At 38.1% G+C, this 18,310-nt stretch overlaps 1 protein-coding gene across 1 annotated transcript in view; it reads left to right on the top strand.

The window, feature by feature from the left end:
* Nucleotides 1–18,310, top strand: part of LOC150107767 (ATP-dependent RNA helicase DDX19A-like) — a 273,572-nt gene that overhangs the window by 196,244 nt on the left and 59,018 nt on the right. Inside the window, exon 8 of the mRNA XM_090392182.1 lies at nt 5,024–5,264. Within this exon, the coding sequence (XP_090248308.1) occupies nt 5,024–5,264 (241 nt within the window). The remainder of the gene's footprint in view (nt 1–5,023; nt 5,265–18,310) is intronic.

The following is an 18,310-nucleotide window of genomic DNA, read 5'->3' as shown; positions in this document are numbered from 1 at the left end:
CAAGTACTGAACGTGTCAGTTCAGTACTTGCGTTGGTGTTGTGCTTTGTTCAGTGCCTGCATTGATTGTGTTCTGTTCAGTGCCTGCATTGATTGTGTTCTGTTCAGTGCCTGCATTGATTGTGTTCTGTTCAGTGCCTGCGGTGTAGGACAGTTTTGTTTGACAGTTCTGAATATCGCTTATAAATTTGGGACAATGTCAGGAGTTATTGCAAAAAAAAAAGAAAAGCAGATGCAGAGAATCATCAATTTCAAGACAACTGGACGGAGGATTATGATTTTATTCGGAATAAAGGTTTGCATGTATGTTTGCTGTGCAATGAATCTGTCAACAAGGAATACAATTTGAAGAGACACTTTACTTCGAGACATGCCGATCATCCAAAAATTGATGAACAACTATGAAAAGATGAAATACAGAAGTTGAAGAACTTGGATACCCAGCAGCAAATGTTCAACAAGCAAAGACCACAACACCACAGCATTATCAAAGCCAGCTTTGTGGTAAGCAAAAAAACGCTAAGCATTCCAAGTCATTTGGTGAAGGTGAATTTATCAAAGAATGTCTGCTGGATGTTGCAAGTATAATATGTCCTGAAAAGAAAAAAAGTCTTAGAGAATATTTGTTTGTCGAGACGTACTGTTGTCCTACAGATAGAAATTATGGCTGATATCAAAAAAAGTTTGAAAGAGAAGATTGCTAGATTGGAAGCATTTTCAATTGCTTTCGATGACAGCACCGATGTCTCCGATACAGCACAACTTGCAATATTTATTCGAGGAGTTGATGCGGATTTCAATATCACAGAAAAATTATTGGTGCTTCGGCCGTTAAAAGGAACAACTATCAGTGAAGATATATTTGAAACAGTCAACACAGTCTTCGAGAGATTTGGGCTTAAATGGAGTTCACTATCCGGAATATGCACTAATGGAGCCCCTGCAATGGTTGGTGAACAGAAGGGATTTATTGGAATAGTCCATGAAAGATCAATAGAACTACAGATCCATCCAGAAAATTTAACAAATTTTCACTGCATTATCCACCAACAAAATCTGTGTGCAAAATCGATTAAATTCACAAATGTTATGGAAATTGTAGTAGCCAGTATTAACTTTATTAAGTCACGTGCACTTAATCACCACCAATTTAAGGAGTATTTAGCAGACCTATTTTTGAATTATGAAGATGTGTCTTATTATTGTGAAGTGAGGTGGTTGAGTAAAGGTAAAATGTTAAAATGATTTTATGATCTGAGACAAGACATTGCAGATTTTATGGACATAAAAGGAAACTCAATTAACCAAATAAAAGATGATGAGTGGGTGTGTGATTTAGCATTCCTTGTAGATGTCACCGGCAACCTAAACGAACTGAATCTTAAATTGCAAAAACAAGGACAATTGGTTCATGAACTGCGTGGGCATGTCAAAGCTTTTTGTAATAAACTAAGATTGTTGGAAAGTCAGATAAGAGCTGAAAATTGTTTTCATTTTCCTACTCTAGCAACTCATAAAAATATCCCTTATAATTGTTATGGAGATGAACTGAAGGCACTAATAGAGCAATTTGATACAAGGTTTGCCGACTACAAAAACAAAGACTCCACATTCGCTATATTTGCTTGTCTGATGGATGCTGATGTAAATAATGTGCCAGAAAACTTACAGATGGAACTTATTGAGCTTCAGGCAGATTTAGTGCTAAAATCACAATTTAACAACATTGCTTTGACAGATTTTTATAAATTATATTTGGTGGAAGAAAAATATACAAATTCACGCCTTTTCAAAAAAAATCATTTGTCTTTTCGGCAGCACATATGTGTGAACAATTTTTTTTGAGGATGAAATACAAAAAATTTGGACAAGAATAACAGACGAAAACCTCAAATTCTATGTAATTATCCTTAAGTAATATTAACGTCAATATTGATAGCCTCGTAGTTGAAGTACAAGGCCAATCTTCAAATCTAATTGTTATGTTGTTCACTATATTATAAAATTTATGTAGAGCTTTATACCAAAGCATTATATTATAAATAAATGAAATATGAAGTAGCAACTTGACTCGGAGACCTGTTATTATTATCTATTAGGTGACAAAATTAAATTGGGCTGGCGAGGAACATGTTTATATATATATAAACTATGTGATTATACATGTAAATTTCAACCAATTGGTATGGAATAGTTTCCAATAATAGTTGAAAATTGCTTAGTCCTAAAACATGCTAGATATTAAGTAGGCTGAATATTGTGCCATCCATATTCTTGGAATTTTTATGCTACCATAATTGTTGAGATTAGGGTGGTTAATCAGAATTTCACAGGCTTCTTTAAATTTTCTTTCATACCAGGTTTTTGTATGATGCAAAGAGTAGGTACTTTTCCAATCAATTTGGTGCAAGGTGTTGAGAGTGTGATCTAAGAAGATTAACCTGCTTCATCAAAATAGAGATTGTATATCCAGTTTCACCAATATAAGGTAATTTAGAGGTGCAGTAGATGCAATAAACTCCAGGATGTGCCAATGGGAGGAGAGGATCCTTAGAAGAGTTGAATATGTTTTTTAATTTTATAGGTGGTTTAAAAGTGGCATTGAGATTATAATGGTGTAGGATTCTATTGATTTTTTTCTGATAACCCTTTAATGTATGGGATGGCTATGGTTTTGCTGCAATCTATATTCTTTTTCGATGAAGTTTTATGAAGAACTTTATTAATAGTACTTTTGTTATAGCCATTATTTATAAATGTGTTACTAATAATCTTAAATTCTTGTTTAAAAGCTTGTTGATTAGAGCAAAGTGTTATAGCTCTGTTTTTAAGGGTGTTAATGACTCCAAATTTTTGCGATGGGTGGTGATATGAGTTAGCACGTATATATTGGCCAGTATGTGTTGGTTTGCAGTGCACCATGAAGGATAGACTGCCTGAGGGAAGACGTGACCAGTGTATCCAGGAACGGGAGCAAGTTTTCATTTTCAATTTCAATACTAAATTGAATGCATTCATGTTGTTTGTTCAGATGGCTAAGGAATATGTTTTAATGTTTGTCGACCGCGTGGCCAGATAACGAAAACATCGTCAAAGTATCTAAGCCACACTGTAGGTTTTAGAGTAAAGTAATCAAGATCACTTTGCTCAAAAGCTTCTATATAAAAGTTAACAATTGGGGGGGAATAGTGGTGAGCCCATGGCCATACTGTCTTTTTGTAGGTAAAATTTATTTTGCCACACGAAGTAACCGGGACTTAGTACATGGACAAAGAGAGCCATAATGTCAGTGGAAATTTTTTCTGTAGGAGAAAAATTGTGTCACTGATTGGGACATTTGTGAAAAGGGCAGAAATGTCAAAACTGACTAAAAAATCATCTTTGCTGAGTGTTATGTTTTTTAATTTTGTTTATAAAGTGTTGTGTGTTCTTTATATAGGAGGGGGAATGACCTACCAACTTCTTGAGTGTTGACGCTAATTTCTTGGCTAGGTGATAATTAGGGCTGTCTATTCCTTCAACTATCGGTGTCTTAGATAAATTCATGATGATGTTTTCGTTATCTGGCCAAATGGTTGACAAACATTAACCACGTTTCTTAACCACCTGAACAAACAACATGAATGCATGCAATTTACTACTGAAATTGAAAATCAGAACTTGCTCCCATTCCTGAATACACTGGTTACACGTCTTCCCTCTGGCAGTCTATCCTTCATGGTTTACTGCAAACCGGCACATACTGGCCAATATATATGTGCTAACTCATATCACCACCCATTGCAAAAACTTGGAGTCATTAACACCCTTAAAAATAGAGCTATAACAATTTACTCTAATCAACAAGCTCTTAAACAAGAATTTAAGATTATTAGCAACACGTTTATAAATAATGGCTATAACAAAAATACTATTAATAAAGTTCTTCATCAAAAAAGAATATAGATTACAGTAAAACCATAGCCATCTCATACATTAAAGGGGTATCAGAAAAAAATCAATAGAATCCTACACCATTATAATCTCAATGCCACTTTTAAACCACCTATAAAATTAAAAAAACACATTCAACTCCTCTAAGGATCCTCTCCTCCCATTGGCACATCCTGGAGTTTATTGCATCTACTGCACCTCTAACTTATTGGTGAAACTGGACGTACAATCTCTATACATAAAAGAACACAAAAGACACATTTTGGTGAAGCAGGCCTCTCACATCATGCTCTCAACACCCTACACCAAATTGATTGGAAAAGTACCTGCTCTTTACATCATACAAAAACCTGGTTTAAAAGAAAATTTAAAGAAGCCTGTGAAATTCTGAATTAACCACCCTAATCTCAACAATAATGGTTGCATAAAAATTTCAAGAATTTGTTATGGTGCATATTTTAGGACTTGAAACAATTTTCAGTTTTATTGGAAACTATTCCATACCAATTGGTCGAAATTTATATGTATAATCATAGTTTTTTTTTAATATATAAATATATATATATATGCGGAAAAGTTTTTATATATATATATATATATATATATATATATAAACATGTTGCTCTCCAGCCCAATTTAATTTTGTAACCTAATAGATAATAATAGGACTCTAGCTTTGATGTAGTAAAGGTTTTTTTTTTTTTTTTTTTTCCCACCAGAGTTCAGGTTAAAAATTGTTGTAATGGTTGGTCAGTAACTTTAGTAAACTTTGTAGATTGTGTAGTGCAGCTTGTTTCTCTGTATATATGTGTATGCTCCAGATGATGACCTTGATGTGATGGTCAAAACATAGTGTTCCTTTCGGTTTATATTAAGGTTTTGCTATAACATGATCAGTTTTTTCCATAATGTTTTCTTATCACCATGAAAGAAAATGATTTGCTTTGATTAATTTTATTCATATTTGATTAATTTGTCTACACCTGGTGCTAATATTGCAATAGGTTCTGCATCCTCTTGACTTTATGATTAATTTAAAAAAAATAAGTCCAAATATAATATGATACTCTAAAATAATCTTTAATTTTCAGGTTTCTCTCAAAAGATCAGTGCCAAATGATGTTGTTTTCTGCAACTTATTCAAAAGAAATTGTTGACTTTGCAACTTTAATTGTATCAAATCCTATTATAATCCGTCTGAAAAAAGAAGAGGAAAGTTTAGAAAACATCAAACAGTACTATGTTATGTGTTATGGTTTTGAGAACAAATTTATAGCATTGTCTAACATATATGGAGTATTATCAGTAGGTCAAGCTATAATTTTTTGTCGTGTAAGTAATTTAAAATTTATTCAATAAAGATAAAAAATATCAGTTTCTAAAATATGCTTTGAAAATTAGAAATACATTTTGAATGATTTTGACAAATGCATATTTTTATGCATCTAAAAAAAAACCATTCTACAAATGTATGTTTACTTCTTCTTATATTGTAAATTTTATTTAAATTCAATTATTAAAAAAATAAAATTGGAATAAAGAAGAGGAATTGGTGGTGCTGATAGCATTAGCCTGGCCAAAGATTATTGGGATCACTGAGATGTGGTTGACAGAAGAGGATATAATAACAGGAATGGAAGTAGCAGGGTACAGCATTTTTTGGCAGGATACGAAGGGAAAGCATGGTGGTGGAGTACTGCTTATGATAAGTGACGACTTATGTCCTCTAAGAATGGAGGCTTTGAAAGGCAGTGACACTAATGATTTTGAAAGCATACGATGTGAGGTAGAGGTGGGAAAGACAGGATACTTGCTACAAACCAAGGAGCACAGAGGATGGGGACCAGGAGACGTTTAGACAGTTGAGCTTTGCAAGTGCAAGAAGAATGATTGTTATGGGAGATTTTAACTATAGTAGTATAAATTGGACAGAGGAAGATGCGTGTAGCAATAAGGGAATGAAATTTCTAGAATTGTTGAGGGACAGATGTCTTAGGCAACATCTAATAGAGGGAACAAGAGATTCAAGAGTTTTGGATTTGGTCATAGCATCAGAAGAGCTGACAATAACTGAGATGACATCTCTCCCCCTAGTCGGAGAGAGTGACCATGTGGTTTTGACTTGGAAGAAGAATAGACATGCAGGAGTATCAAAGAGAAGGGAACGTATGTGAAATTATATGGCAGGTGATTATAATAGTCTTAGATGTCAACTTGGGGAAGTTTCGTGGAGGGAGGAATTGGAAGACTGGGATATCATTAGTGCTTGGGAAATTGTGAAGGAATATTTGTTAGCAGCAATGCTAAGCAGTATTCCATGAGTGAAGTAGCGGACACAATTTGGTGTAAAGTGGATGAAAAACAATACTAAACAGGAATTGCATGCGAAAAAGAGGCTATGAAAGAGATATAAGGAGACAGGTGAAGAGAAGATGCATGAAGAATATAAGACACAGGCCAGGAGAGACTATTATGGTCAGGAAGACAAAACTGGAATATGAGAAGAGATTGGCCCTAAGATCCAAAGAAAATCGTAGGGAATTTTTTAGCTATGTGGCCAGTAGGAGGAGAAATGACTGTGGAAGAATGACATTGTGGGATAAAAATGAGAATAGAGTGACCGATGCAGAGGACATAGTGGAATTGTTCAATGAACACTTCATTGGTGTATTTCATCTTGGAGGAGTAAATTTTTATATTATAGGAATAGGGCAGGTTCGAGGTTTAGAGGTGCAGGAGGAGAGTGTGTTCCAAATATTGAGTACTCTGGATGTCAGTAAAGATATGGGACTGGATGGTATTTCACCACGATTTTTATTATTATTATTGACACTTCCAGGGAGTCCGAAGACTCGTTGAGGGAGAGCACCCACTCCACAACTCTCCGTCTCAACCACCAACTTCAACTGCCGAACACCCCTACTAGTATTTCCACAGACAATCACAAACATCATTGCCCACAGCGGAATTCGAATCCGCAGCCTTTTGGCTGAAGATGCGATATGCTAACCATTCGGCCAATCAGGCCGGCTATATATATATATATATATATATATATATATATATATAATTTTTTTTTTTTTTTTTTTTTTTTTTTTTTTTAGAGAATGTGCTAAAGAACTGTCAGCTCCTTTGACTTGGCTTTTCAATGAAAGACTGGCTACAGGAAAGGTGCCCAGGGAATGGAAGGAAGGAAGGTAAGATAGTGGATTGCATAAGAGGGGAAGCAGACTGGAAGTGTCTGCTTCCCCTCTTATGCAATTATAGGCCAGTTTGTGTGTCATCAGTATTTAGTAAGATCTTGTAGAAAGTAGTGAGGGACCATATACAGCATTGGGCAGATGAGAGTAATGTTATCAGTGAGAGTCAACATGGATTTGTGAAGGGGCGCTCTTGTTTTAGCAATATGCTAGCCTTTTATGATAAAGTCACAAGGGCATTAGATGAGGGGAAAGGCATATACTGCCATTTTCCTAGACTTAAAAAAGGCATTTGACAGGGTGCCACATGATAAGCTGATATTCAAGTTTCAGCACATGGGTTTGGATGTCAGGTTGGGCAACTGGATTCGGGATTGGCTGCCCGATAAATATCAGAGAGTTGTGTATGGTGGGGCAGTTTCATGGAGGCAGAGCGTTACAAGTGGGGTTCCACAAAGAGCTCAGTACTGGGACCTATATTGTTTAACCTTTATATCAACGACATTGTCAGTAGTTTGCAGGGGGATATTCGGTTGTTTGCGGATGATGTGAAGCTGGGAACGGTTATTAGTAATGGTACAGATGTGGTAGCCCTGCAAGAGGATTTGAATAAGTTAGACAGATGGGCAAATGAATGGGGATGTCGGTTTAATGCAGCAAAATGTAAAGTCTTGAGGTTTGGGACACATCGATGGGACTCTGCATACTCTATTGGAGGAGCTATATTTGAGGAAGTAGGGGAGACAAGAGATCTGTGGTTGATGATTGATAGAAACCAGAAATATAGGGGACATATTGCAGTGGTGGTGAAGGTAACACAAAGGATTGCTGCAATATTGAGAAGGACGCTGACCTGCAGAGATAAAAGAGTTATCATTCCTTTGTATAACACCCTGATCAGACCACACTTAGACTATTGTTCTCAGATTTGAAGGGGAATATTAACTGTGGAAAGGGTACAAAGGTGGATAACAAAGATGGTATCAGAACTGTACAATGTTAGTTATGAGGATCGTCTGAGGGAATCTGGACTGCAGAGTTTAGTGGATAGAAGAAAGAGAGGTGATACGATTGTGACTTTTAAACTGTTGAGAGGTGGTTACAGGGTTACACTGGGGAGTTCTTTCACTTGGTTGAACAGCGGGAAATAGTGATGACAAGGGGCCCATCCCTGGAAGTTACGAAAGGAAACTGTGAGGAAGAGGGTGAGGAGTGATTTCTTTGCATGGAAGGTGGTTGAAACATGGAATGCATTGCCTGATAGAGTGGTGAGAGCAAGAACGGTCAATAACTTTAAGGAGTGGTATGATAGATTGTGTTTTCTAGGAGGGACCTCCCACAATGAGTCTTGGTAGACTTTGTGTGTCCAAGAAGGACCTCTAGCGATGAGTCTTGACTCTATGGAGGCCTGAATAATAATAATAGAAATAAAATTATGCCTATTATGTATCATTCCATAGAGATAGCCTCCATAGCTCAGGTACAGAAACATAATATGCAAATATGTTTTTAATATTTATTCTTTTAAATTTTTACCGAGTCTCTGTAGCTCAGTTGGTATAGACGAAGCCCTTTGGTCAGAAAGACCTGGATTCAATTCGTCCTGTCCATTACATGAAGAACCTTTATCTGGTTTCTTTCAACTAATGGTGAGTTAGCAGGTCTCATACCGAGGTAGGGTTTTTTCTTCTCAGAAACTTGGTGCTTTCTTCCCCCAAAACAGATAAACCGGCTCCATAAACACACACTTGTACACTCATACCCCCCACTCACCAGCCAGACCCTGCAACAATCCAGTTGGGGTTTTCCACAGTCGCATAATCATAGCGAACCCTACCCACAAGCAGGATATAAGTGCTATAAAAAAGAAAAAATTTCTTTCCATATTTGCCATTGCAAGTTGAGAAGTGTGAAGAAGAGAATTATTGCTTTATATGAATATTTGAATAGACTGTGTGAAGGAACAAGTTGTTTACTACTTCAGCTTGCAAAGTGTAAGGCAAGGTTTTAAAATTTGGAAAGAAGCAAGTATGGAATGAAGTGTATACAATGCAAAGGTGTATTGTGGGAGTTGGTGGAGATAAGGAGTAGTGGATAAGGACTAATAGAAGTAAAGAGGTTATATTCCTTTGTATTAGGCTTTGATCAGGCTGCATATGGATTACTGTGCAGATACGGCACCAGGTTTTTAATGAGGATGAAGCCTATATTGGAGAGAATTCAGGGAAGATTGACTAAGCTGCAGTTGGATCTCAGAGTGTTAGATATATTATTAGTATCCTAAAACACCCATGGAGTCAAAGACTGATTTAGGCTGTCCCTTTGTCATACACACAGCTGATCATACTATGCCTTAAGCACATTCAAATTCTCTGCAAACATTATTATTATTATTTCGGGCGACTCCAGGAGTCCTTAGACTCATCGAGGGAGGCCCTAAACATCATGTCCACACAACTATGTGATCACATTCTCACAGTATCTATCATACCTTGTCTTGAACTCGTTCACCGTCATAGCACCCACAACAGACTCTGGCAGCTTATTCCACTCATTTACCACTCTAAAAGTAAAGAACCCAGCTCTAACACCCCTGCTAACCACACTCTTGCCAAGCTTCCATAGGTGTCCCCTAGTTCTCCCACCACCAGTCCTGATCTCAAAAATATCCTCTGAATTAATCCTATAGAATCCCTTTAGCAATTTGAATGTCTCAATCATATCTCCCCTCCTCCGCCTATCAACCAGTTTCTGCAACCCACAAATCTTCAACCTGTTCTCATATGGTTCATTCCATAGACCTGTTATCATCTTAGTCACTCGCCTCTGGATCCTCTCTACCTCCTCCCCATCAAGAAGGAAGCGAGGTGGAGGTGACCAAATCTGGGCACAGTAATCGAGATGAGGTCTTATCAAGGCTCGGTACAGAGGTACAATAACTTGCTTGTCTCTGCTCGTTAAGGTATTTTTCAACAACCAAGTGAGTTGAGCTGCTTTAGCTACTTTTGCAGTGTGCCCCCTAAACTTCATCTCCTTATCCACCAACACTCCCAAGTCCCTGGCCTCATCAATCTCTTGGAGTACAGTTCCACCAATGTGGTATACTGCTGCTAATCTTTTCACCCCAAAAATGTTTACCATGTCTAATAATAACCCATTACCTAAATAATAACCCAATACAAATTATGCTCCCAAGCAATACATTCCAATCATTCACAACTCTCTATGCAGAAAAACTTCTTCTCATTGCCTTGCTCACACCCTCTGTATACAGCTTCCAGGGATGACCTTTTGTTCTCCCCCGATCTCTGACCATTTTATGAAAAATCTTTTCAATGTTAATCCTATAACAACCCCTTCCCAACTTTTACATCTCTATCTTATCACCCCCCTCTTCCCCCTATCTATTAGACTCTGTAAATTGCATCTTCTTAACCTTCTTCATATTCAACATTCCAGAGATCAGAAATTACCTTAGTCAATCTGGCCTGGTTGGCTGAGTGGTTAGCGTATCTGCTCTCCAGCCAAAAGGCTGCGGGTCCGAATCCTACCGCGGGTATGGATGTTGTGATTGTCTGTGAAAATACTAGTGGTGGTGGTCGGTGGTAGATGGCATTGGTGTAGATGATGAAGGTAGTTGCTGTTGGTGGAGACAGAGAGTTGTAGAGTAGATACCCTCCCCTCAATGAGTCTTTAGACTCCCTGGAGGTGTTACCTAATAATAATAATAATAATAATCATCATCATCTCTGGACCTTTTCCAACATCTCTTCCTCTTTTTGAAAACCAGATGAAAAATCTGTATATGATACTTTATATCTGGCCTTATCGAGGCTTTATACAGTGAAAACAGAATCTTCTTACTCCTACAAGTGTGTATTGAAGACTGATTAAGGGAAATGCCATTTGCAAAGCCTTGTAGATAGGAGGAAGAGTGGATGAGGATATTATTGAGACATAAGGTGGTAATGGGTTATTATTAGACATGGTAAACATTTTTTGTAGATTGGGGAGGGGAAGTGGGGGTAGATCAAGAGGCCATCCTAGAAGCTGTATATTGAGTGAGCAGGTTTTTTCCACTGAATGGTTGGTGAGTAGAATGCATGCCCTGAAAGTGACGAGTAGAAATAGAAACAGTGAGTTTAAGGCACATGGAGTGATATGTGACAATGAAACATCCTATGAAGAAATTTTCACTTTAAAGTCAAATTATTGAGTCAATATACTCAATATTAACAAGGCTAAAGATTATCTCTATTCTACCTGAATAGTTCACTTTTTCTCTTATTATTATTATTATTATTATTATTATTACCACCCAAGCCCCATGGAGTCAGACTCATCTAGGAGGTCCTTTTATCAAACACATAGCTCATCATACCATGCTTTAAACACACTCAAATTCTCTGCTGACACCACACTCTCAGGCAAGGCATTCCAATCATTCACAACTCTGCATGAAAAAAACCTGCTTCTCACTCCCTATTACTATTATTGCGGGCGACTCCAGAGAGTCCTTAGACTCATCGAGGGAGGCCCTAAACATCATGTCCACAAAACTATACGACATTCTCTCAGTATCTATCATACCTTGCCTTGAACTCACTGACCGTCATGGCACCCACAACAGACTCTGGCAGCTTATTCCACTCATTTACCACTCTAAAAGTAAAGAACCCAGCTCTAACACCCCTGCTAACCACGCTCTTGCTCAGATTCCATAGGTGTCCCCTAGTTCTCTCACCATCAGTCCTGATCTCAAAAATGTCCTCTAAATTAATTATATAGAAACCCTTTAGCAATTTGAATGTCTCATTCATATCTCTCCTTTTCCGCCTATCAACTAATTTCTGCAACCCACAAATCTTCAACCTGTTCTCATATGGTTCATTCCATAGACCTGCTATCATCTTAGTCACTCATCTCTGAATCCTCTCCACCTCCTCCCCATCAAGAAGGAACCTAGGACCAAATCTGGGCACAGCAGTCGAGATGAGGTCTTATCAAGGCTCGGTACAGAGGTACAATAACTTGCTTGTCTCTGCTCGTCAAGGTATTTTTCAACAACCAAGTGAGTTGATGAGCTGATTTAGCCACTTTTGCAATGTGCCCCCTAAACTTCATCTCCCTATCCACCAACACTTCCAAGTCCCTGGCCTCATCAATCTCCTGGAGTACAGTTCCACCAATGTGGTATACTGCTGCTAATCTTTTCACCCTAAAATGCATAACCTTACATTTTGTCACATTAAATTGACATCCATTCTCCTTAGCCCAGAACTCCAATCTATCCAAGTCATCCTGCAAGATTTTGACAACTTCTGCATTCACTATTGCCCTACCCAACTTTGCATCATCAGCGAACAAATGAACTGTGTCTCTTAGATCCTTCCCTATATCGTTAATGAACAAATTAAACAGCAGTGGTCCAAGAACAGAACCCTGCGCCACACCACTAGTCACAGGCCGTCTTTTGAACTCTACTCCTGAATAAACTACTCTTTGATATCTCTCCATCAACCACCCACCTATCCATCTCACCAACCCTATATCCATTCCCATATGTTGTAGTTTACGGATTAGAATTCCATGTGTTATCTTGTCAAATACCTTAGCCAGGTCCAGCAGTATCACTGTAAACCCATTACCCTTATCCCGTTCAGCCGTCACTATGTTATAAAACTTGAGCAAGTTACTGAGGCATGATCTACCCTTCACAAATCCAGAGCTGTCCCCCTTACAGTATCTCATTTTCATCAATCCATTCCTGTATTTTTCCCTTGACTACTTTCTCCGAGACCCTGACAACGACTCTTGATATGTTGATCGGTCGGTAATTTGAAACAGTAGTCTTGGTTCCTCCTTAATGCATGGAACTATTTTCTGCTCTTTCCACACCTTCAGGACTAAACCCGACCTGAGTCTCAGATTAAACAACATGGTCAAGGGCACTGATAATTCTTTAGCTGCTTCATGCAAGACCCGTGCCATTATACCATCCAATCCCACAGATGTATTCACATTAAGGTTCTGTAATAGACTATTCACCTCCACTTCATTCATCACAATTCCCGTATTAACTAATGGTGCCTTCATTTTTTTCAATGTCACCACCTGGATGATATACTTTTGCAAAGTGCTCGCTCAGTAACTCCACTACATCAACTGATTCAGTGACCTCCTTACAACCACCACCAATGACGATGGTAAGGAGGTCACTGATTCAGTGACCTCCTTACCATCGTTATTCCTTAAAATCATTTTGCCGTGTACAGTTTTTTTCTTGCTTGCAGCATATTTGAAGAACTGTTTGGGATTCTCTTTTGCTTGCATAGCTAGTACCTTTCATAATCCGCTTTTGCTTTTTTTATCACACTCGTTACCCTTCTGGCCTGCACTTTATACGTTCGTGTTGCTGCAGGTCACCTCTTTCTTTAAATTCCCTCCACAGTTGTTTCTTTTTTTGCAGCTCAAGCTTAATGGTGTTATTCATTCATTTAACCCCTACTTGTTTTACTATTCGGACCCTAGGTGTATAATCAACCATAACCTCCTGTAAATGCTCCTTGACCACTTCCCATTGTCTATCGACATCCAGCCCTTGCAGTTGTACATGCCATGGCACTGATCCAAGCAATCTCCTAAGCTCGTCATACTTGTCAGCACGGTAATTCCACATATACCCTATCTTAATCGAAAATTCCACACCTTTAGTCACCTCCCAGGTCAAGACCTTATGATCACTCTCACCAATAGGTGGCAACATGGTCATATTCATTACAGTCAAATTCTCAGATGCTATTACCAGGTCAAGCACTCTCATACCCCTAGTATTTTCAATTACATGCTGTCTCAGATAGTTATCCCTTAATAATTGAATGAAATCCATTTCCTTCCTTGCATGTGTCCTCTCCTCCTAATTAGTGTTACCATAATTGAAATCCCCATAATAATTACCCTCCTTCCACTCATTTCATCAATTTATTTATGCATACTATCTCCACCATCTATTCCATCACCTGGTCTATAGCAGCACCCAACTGTATATTTTATTCTGCCAGTCTCAATCTCACACCAGATAGCCTCAAATGAGCTCTTTTCACTATCCTGCGACACAACAGTTCTCATTGGCTGCAGTTCATCAGCTATCATCAATAACACTCCTCCCCCCATTTTATTCTCTCTGTCCCTCCTAAACACACTATAACCTACACATTCTATCCCACTAACTATATTGCCAATAACCTGTGGCCAGGAAGAGCCATTCAAGGCCAAAAATTCTTCCTTCTTATTCCTAATACTCCTGGCATTAGTATACATGAAATGCAGCGGTCCCTTTGTCCCACCCTATCTTGATGCATTATTCTAACTATCCCGTTCCGATTTTTTGTCCTTAGTACTGGCTCGGGTACATTATATACATTCTTACACTCATCTGTCTCACTGATGTCTGCATATCCACTCCCCTCCCCTCTCCTTGGTTGTTCTAGTTTCCCTGGTTCTGCACATCCATTTTCACTTCATTCAGCAACACTTTTTCTAGTCTCCGCACACCAAATCCATTTAAATGCAGGCCATCCATCTTGTATAAATCCTTTCGCCCATCAAACTCATCCCACACGTCCACGAATTCCACACCACACCGTCTGCATAACCTGCGCATAATGTCATTTGCGATTATGGCCGTCCTTCTAAACTCCTCTCTGTCATACTGTGGCAACAGACTCTCCATTCTAACTCTGTCACTCTTTTCTTTCACTACCTTTAACAATACTTTCAAGTCCTCTCTCATAAAAAATTTATCTCCTTTCATTTCATTTGTACCCGCGCCCTTACTCACACCCTCTTTATATTTTATATACCCTAGTGTATATAAAATATTGTGTGATTGTGATATTCCTTATTTTGGACAGACAGACAAATCTCTCGAATTGCGTATGGAAGAACACATGAGGGACATTACTTACAAGAGACAGCGAGCCAGTGTATTATCAAGTCATATCCTTTTCTCGGCTAATCCTAATGATGAAAACTAAAGTCACAAAGTCTGCTGGGAAAAATCTACTAACATCTTCTGTTGCAATGATGAACTAGAGAGAAAAATCATGGGATCTAGAGAAATCATCTTCTATCCTGTTCATCTAAATAATAACTTGAGCTACAACCTCCCAGATAGTTATTCGGCTGTAATCATGTACTGGCGTTCACGTGATGCTGCAAGCAGTCACTCTCCCAACAATGCAACAAACGAAAGAACAGCTTTAAATACAACTACAATGTTTTCATGCTAATTATGTATAGAGACTCTCTATGTTGTTCATAGTCTTTTAACCTACAGTGTTTAGTGTTTTTTCTTTCTTTTGCAATGTCACCTGATGAAGGCTATTACAGGCCGAAACTAGTAGTGTTTTTATATTAAAACCTTTTTACTTAAATCTCGGTTCTAGTCATTCAATTCTTCATTAAAAAAAAAAAAATTATATATATATATATGTGCTAATGACTTCACATCAATTGCCTTAGTATCCCATAATACAACACACATATCCTTACAGACATGTATAATGCTGTGCATTATGGGAATAGCCACTACCTAGAGCAGTTTAGACTTTTATTGAGTTCTCATCAGTGGGAGCCAGACCCAGATCTGATACCACGGTTGAAGTAGTGCAGAAGTCATGTTTCCAGCCATAAGGCATCTCACCTCATTACCAAAATACTCTGGATTACAGATAGATGTTGAAATTTTTTCCACTTGATCATACTATAAATTAAAGATGCCAAGAAATTGAGATGAGTGTGAATGAATAGTGTTAGGGTTGAGACGAGATTTGAATTTCTGCCAAAAAAGAGTATGTGGGGTTTGATAGACTGAATATGGTAGTAGACACTATTAAAGTTGAAGCCGTGGATGTTAGTGAAGTGGATATGCAAGGTTCTATGGGGCATACATTTAACTGCAAGGGTCTTACACATTTCTTATGCAGTGCTTGCATACTAGTCACCATGGAGACCATACTGGTCTCCATGGTGGCTAATAGTGGTGTCACTTGATTTTTGCACGAATTTAACTTGTTTATAGTCTATGATCTAATTATTTTCTCTATTTGGCATTTTTTTCTTTGAATTGTTTTCAGAGATTACATCTTTGTACTCTCTGAGCAAATTTTAGGTTAGGACTAGCACAAAAGCACAATTGGGGGAACTGTCATTGATCTTGTTAATTGCTGTTATTAATTTAGATGTGATTGTTGGTGTGTCACACATCACTTTTACAAGACATAGAAAGTTTGTTCCATCCTTTCTTTTATTTATGGGTATGAAACGATGGCACCTGATGATATTTCTAGAATCAAGGATGCATTCTTCTGCTAATTTGCTGATGTTTTCTTTTAGTGGTTTATTGTTTACTATCAAAAAATTCAAAATAATGGCATTGAATTTTTTGTATTCGGCCTCACTTGAGTTGTGTACTGTTGATGCGAATAGGACGTGGAGTTCATTAGTGAGCAAGGTTGCTCTTGCATTGCAGTGCTGATCATCAATTAGTTCTATTAGCTTCCAGCATTCAGATTTTGGAGGAAAAAAGTTTTGTACATAGTGTTGAGCTGCTGTTTGAGGGTTTTTGCTCCTAAGTTCAGGAGCTGTTTTACAGAAGGGAGGCACAGTGAACAGAACAAGGGCTGGTTGAGGTCAATAAATATATTGTGCATAGATTCATCTATTTTTGTGTAGTAAGAATGTAGACAGTGGCAACAGAAATTGCACAATACCCCTTTTTTAATTAGTGAATTCAATTTTACAACCGCAGCACTTTATATTATCTCTGAGTTTGTTAGCAATTGATGAGCTGCTCTTTCATCATTGGCCTTTGTGCCACTATCTTCACTTTACATGGCAGGCATAACAGGCACTTACACATGGCTGATTTTTAATTGGAAAGATAACTGATTTGATGCACTATAAGTACTTATAGGTTGTGCAGAAGTAATTGACTCCTTAGTACTCACTGTTAATATTTCTGTTTGATTAATTTGAGTGAAAAACACAATGATAAAATGGGGGAGCTCAAGTTTAGAGTAGCTTATTCACAGGCACCACCTGTCAAGATGTACGAATGAAAAATCAAGCCTACCATAACTGGCTCACATCAAGAACTCCATCCTACTGTAGTACTTATACTCAAGCCTGAAATAGATGCAAGAAAACTACCAATGCTTCCAAAATAAAGTTCAAAAGAGCAAAAAGCAGGAAACATGCAACCTTTCCAAACAGCATCTGAGCCTTTTGGTCTCTTGCCAAAGCAACTGGTTGTAACATTTACCCAACACTACTCCCACCTCATCATACCCAGATGGCTCCATTGCATCATCACTCACCCACAGAAAAAAGCCAATCTCCTGGCTTCATATTTTGTTTCTATTGCATGCATAACTGACAATGGTAAATTCCCCCTAACCATTCCAGATGCCCAAAATACAATGACCGCTATATCCTTTTGACAGAAAGAGATCAGAAAGTAGCACATTTGGAACAACTGTATGTTGCACCCTTTGATTGGAAAAGGCCTATGTTCAATTCTCGTCATGATGAGAGGAATCTTTATATGGGAATTTTTCAATTGAAGGTGAGTTAGCCGATCTCATACAGAGGTAGTAGGAATTTTTCTCCCAGAAACTTGGGTTTTTCATCCTGCATACCTAACCTTATCTACGTGGTTGGTGGATTACGTGGTGGAGACGGAGAGTTGTTGAGTAGGTGCCCTCGCTCGATGAATCTTTAGACTCCTTGGAGATGTCATGAAATAATTATAATAATTAGACACACAAAAGTCTCCTTTCCCTGATGACATTCTTCCAGTTGTCATGAAGGCTTGTGCACAAGAACTGACTTCTATCCTATGTCACCTGTATATACTCTTACTTCACGGGTACCTGTCTCACTGCCTGGAAATTGGACTATATGTTCAACCCATCCCCAAGAAGGGTGATAAATCACTGCCATCTAACCACCACCCTATCTCACTCACCTCAATCCTGTCTAAAAAGTAATGGGGAAACTATCAATTCCCAACTCCTATACTATCTTGAAGACACCAGTGTTGTTCGACCTAATAAACGACCACCACCACCACTAGTGTTGATTCCCTGGCTGCCAATCAACAGGAGATCTACTCAC

Source organism: Typopeltis vanoorti, chromosome 4 (genome assembly GCF_054136105.1).
Source record: "Typopeltis vanoorti isolate ZY-2024b chromosome 4, IOZ_Tvanoo_1.0, whole genome shotgun sequence".
In the NCBI taxonomy this organism is placed as follows: Eukaryota; Metazoa; Arthropoda; class Arachnida; order Uropygi; family Thelyphonidae; genus Typopeltis; species Typopeltis vanoorti.
The sequence above is the reverse complement of the archived record's forward strand: the minus strand, read 5'-3'. Positions and strand labels throughout refer to the sequence as shown.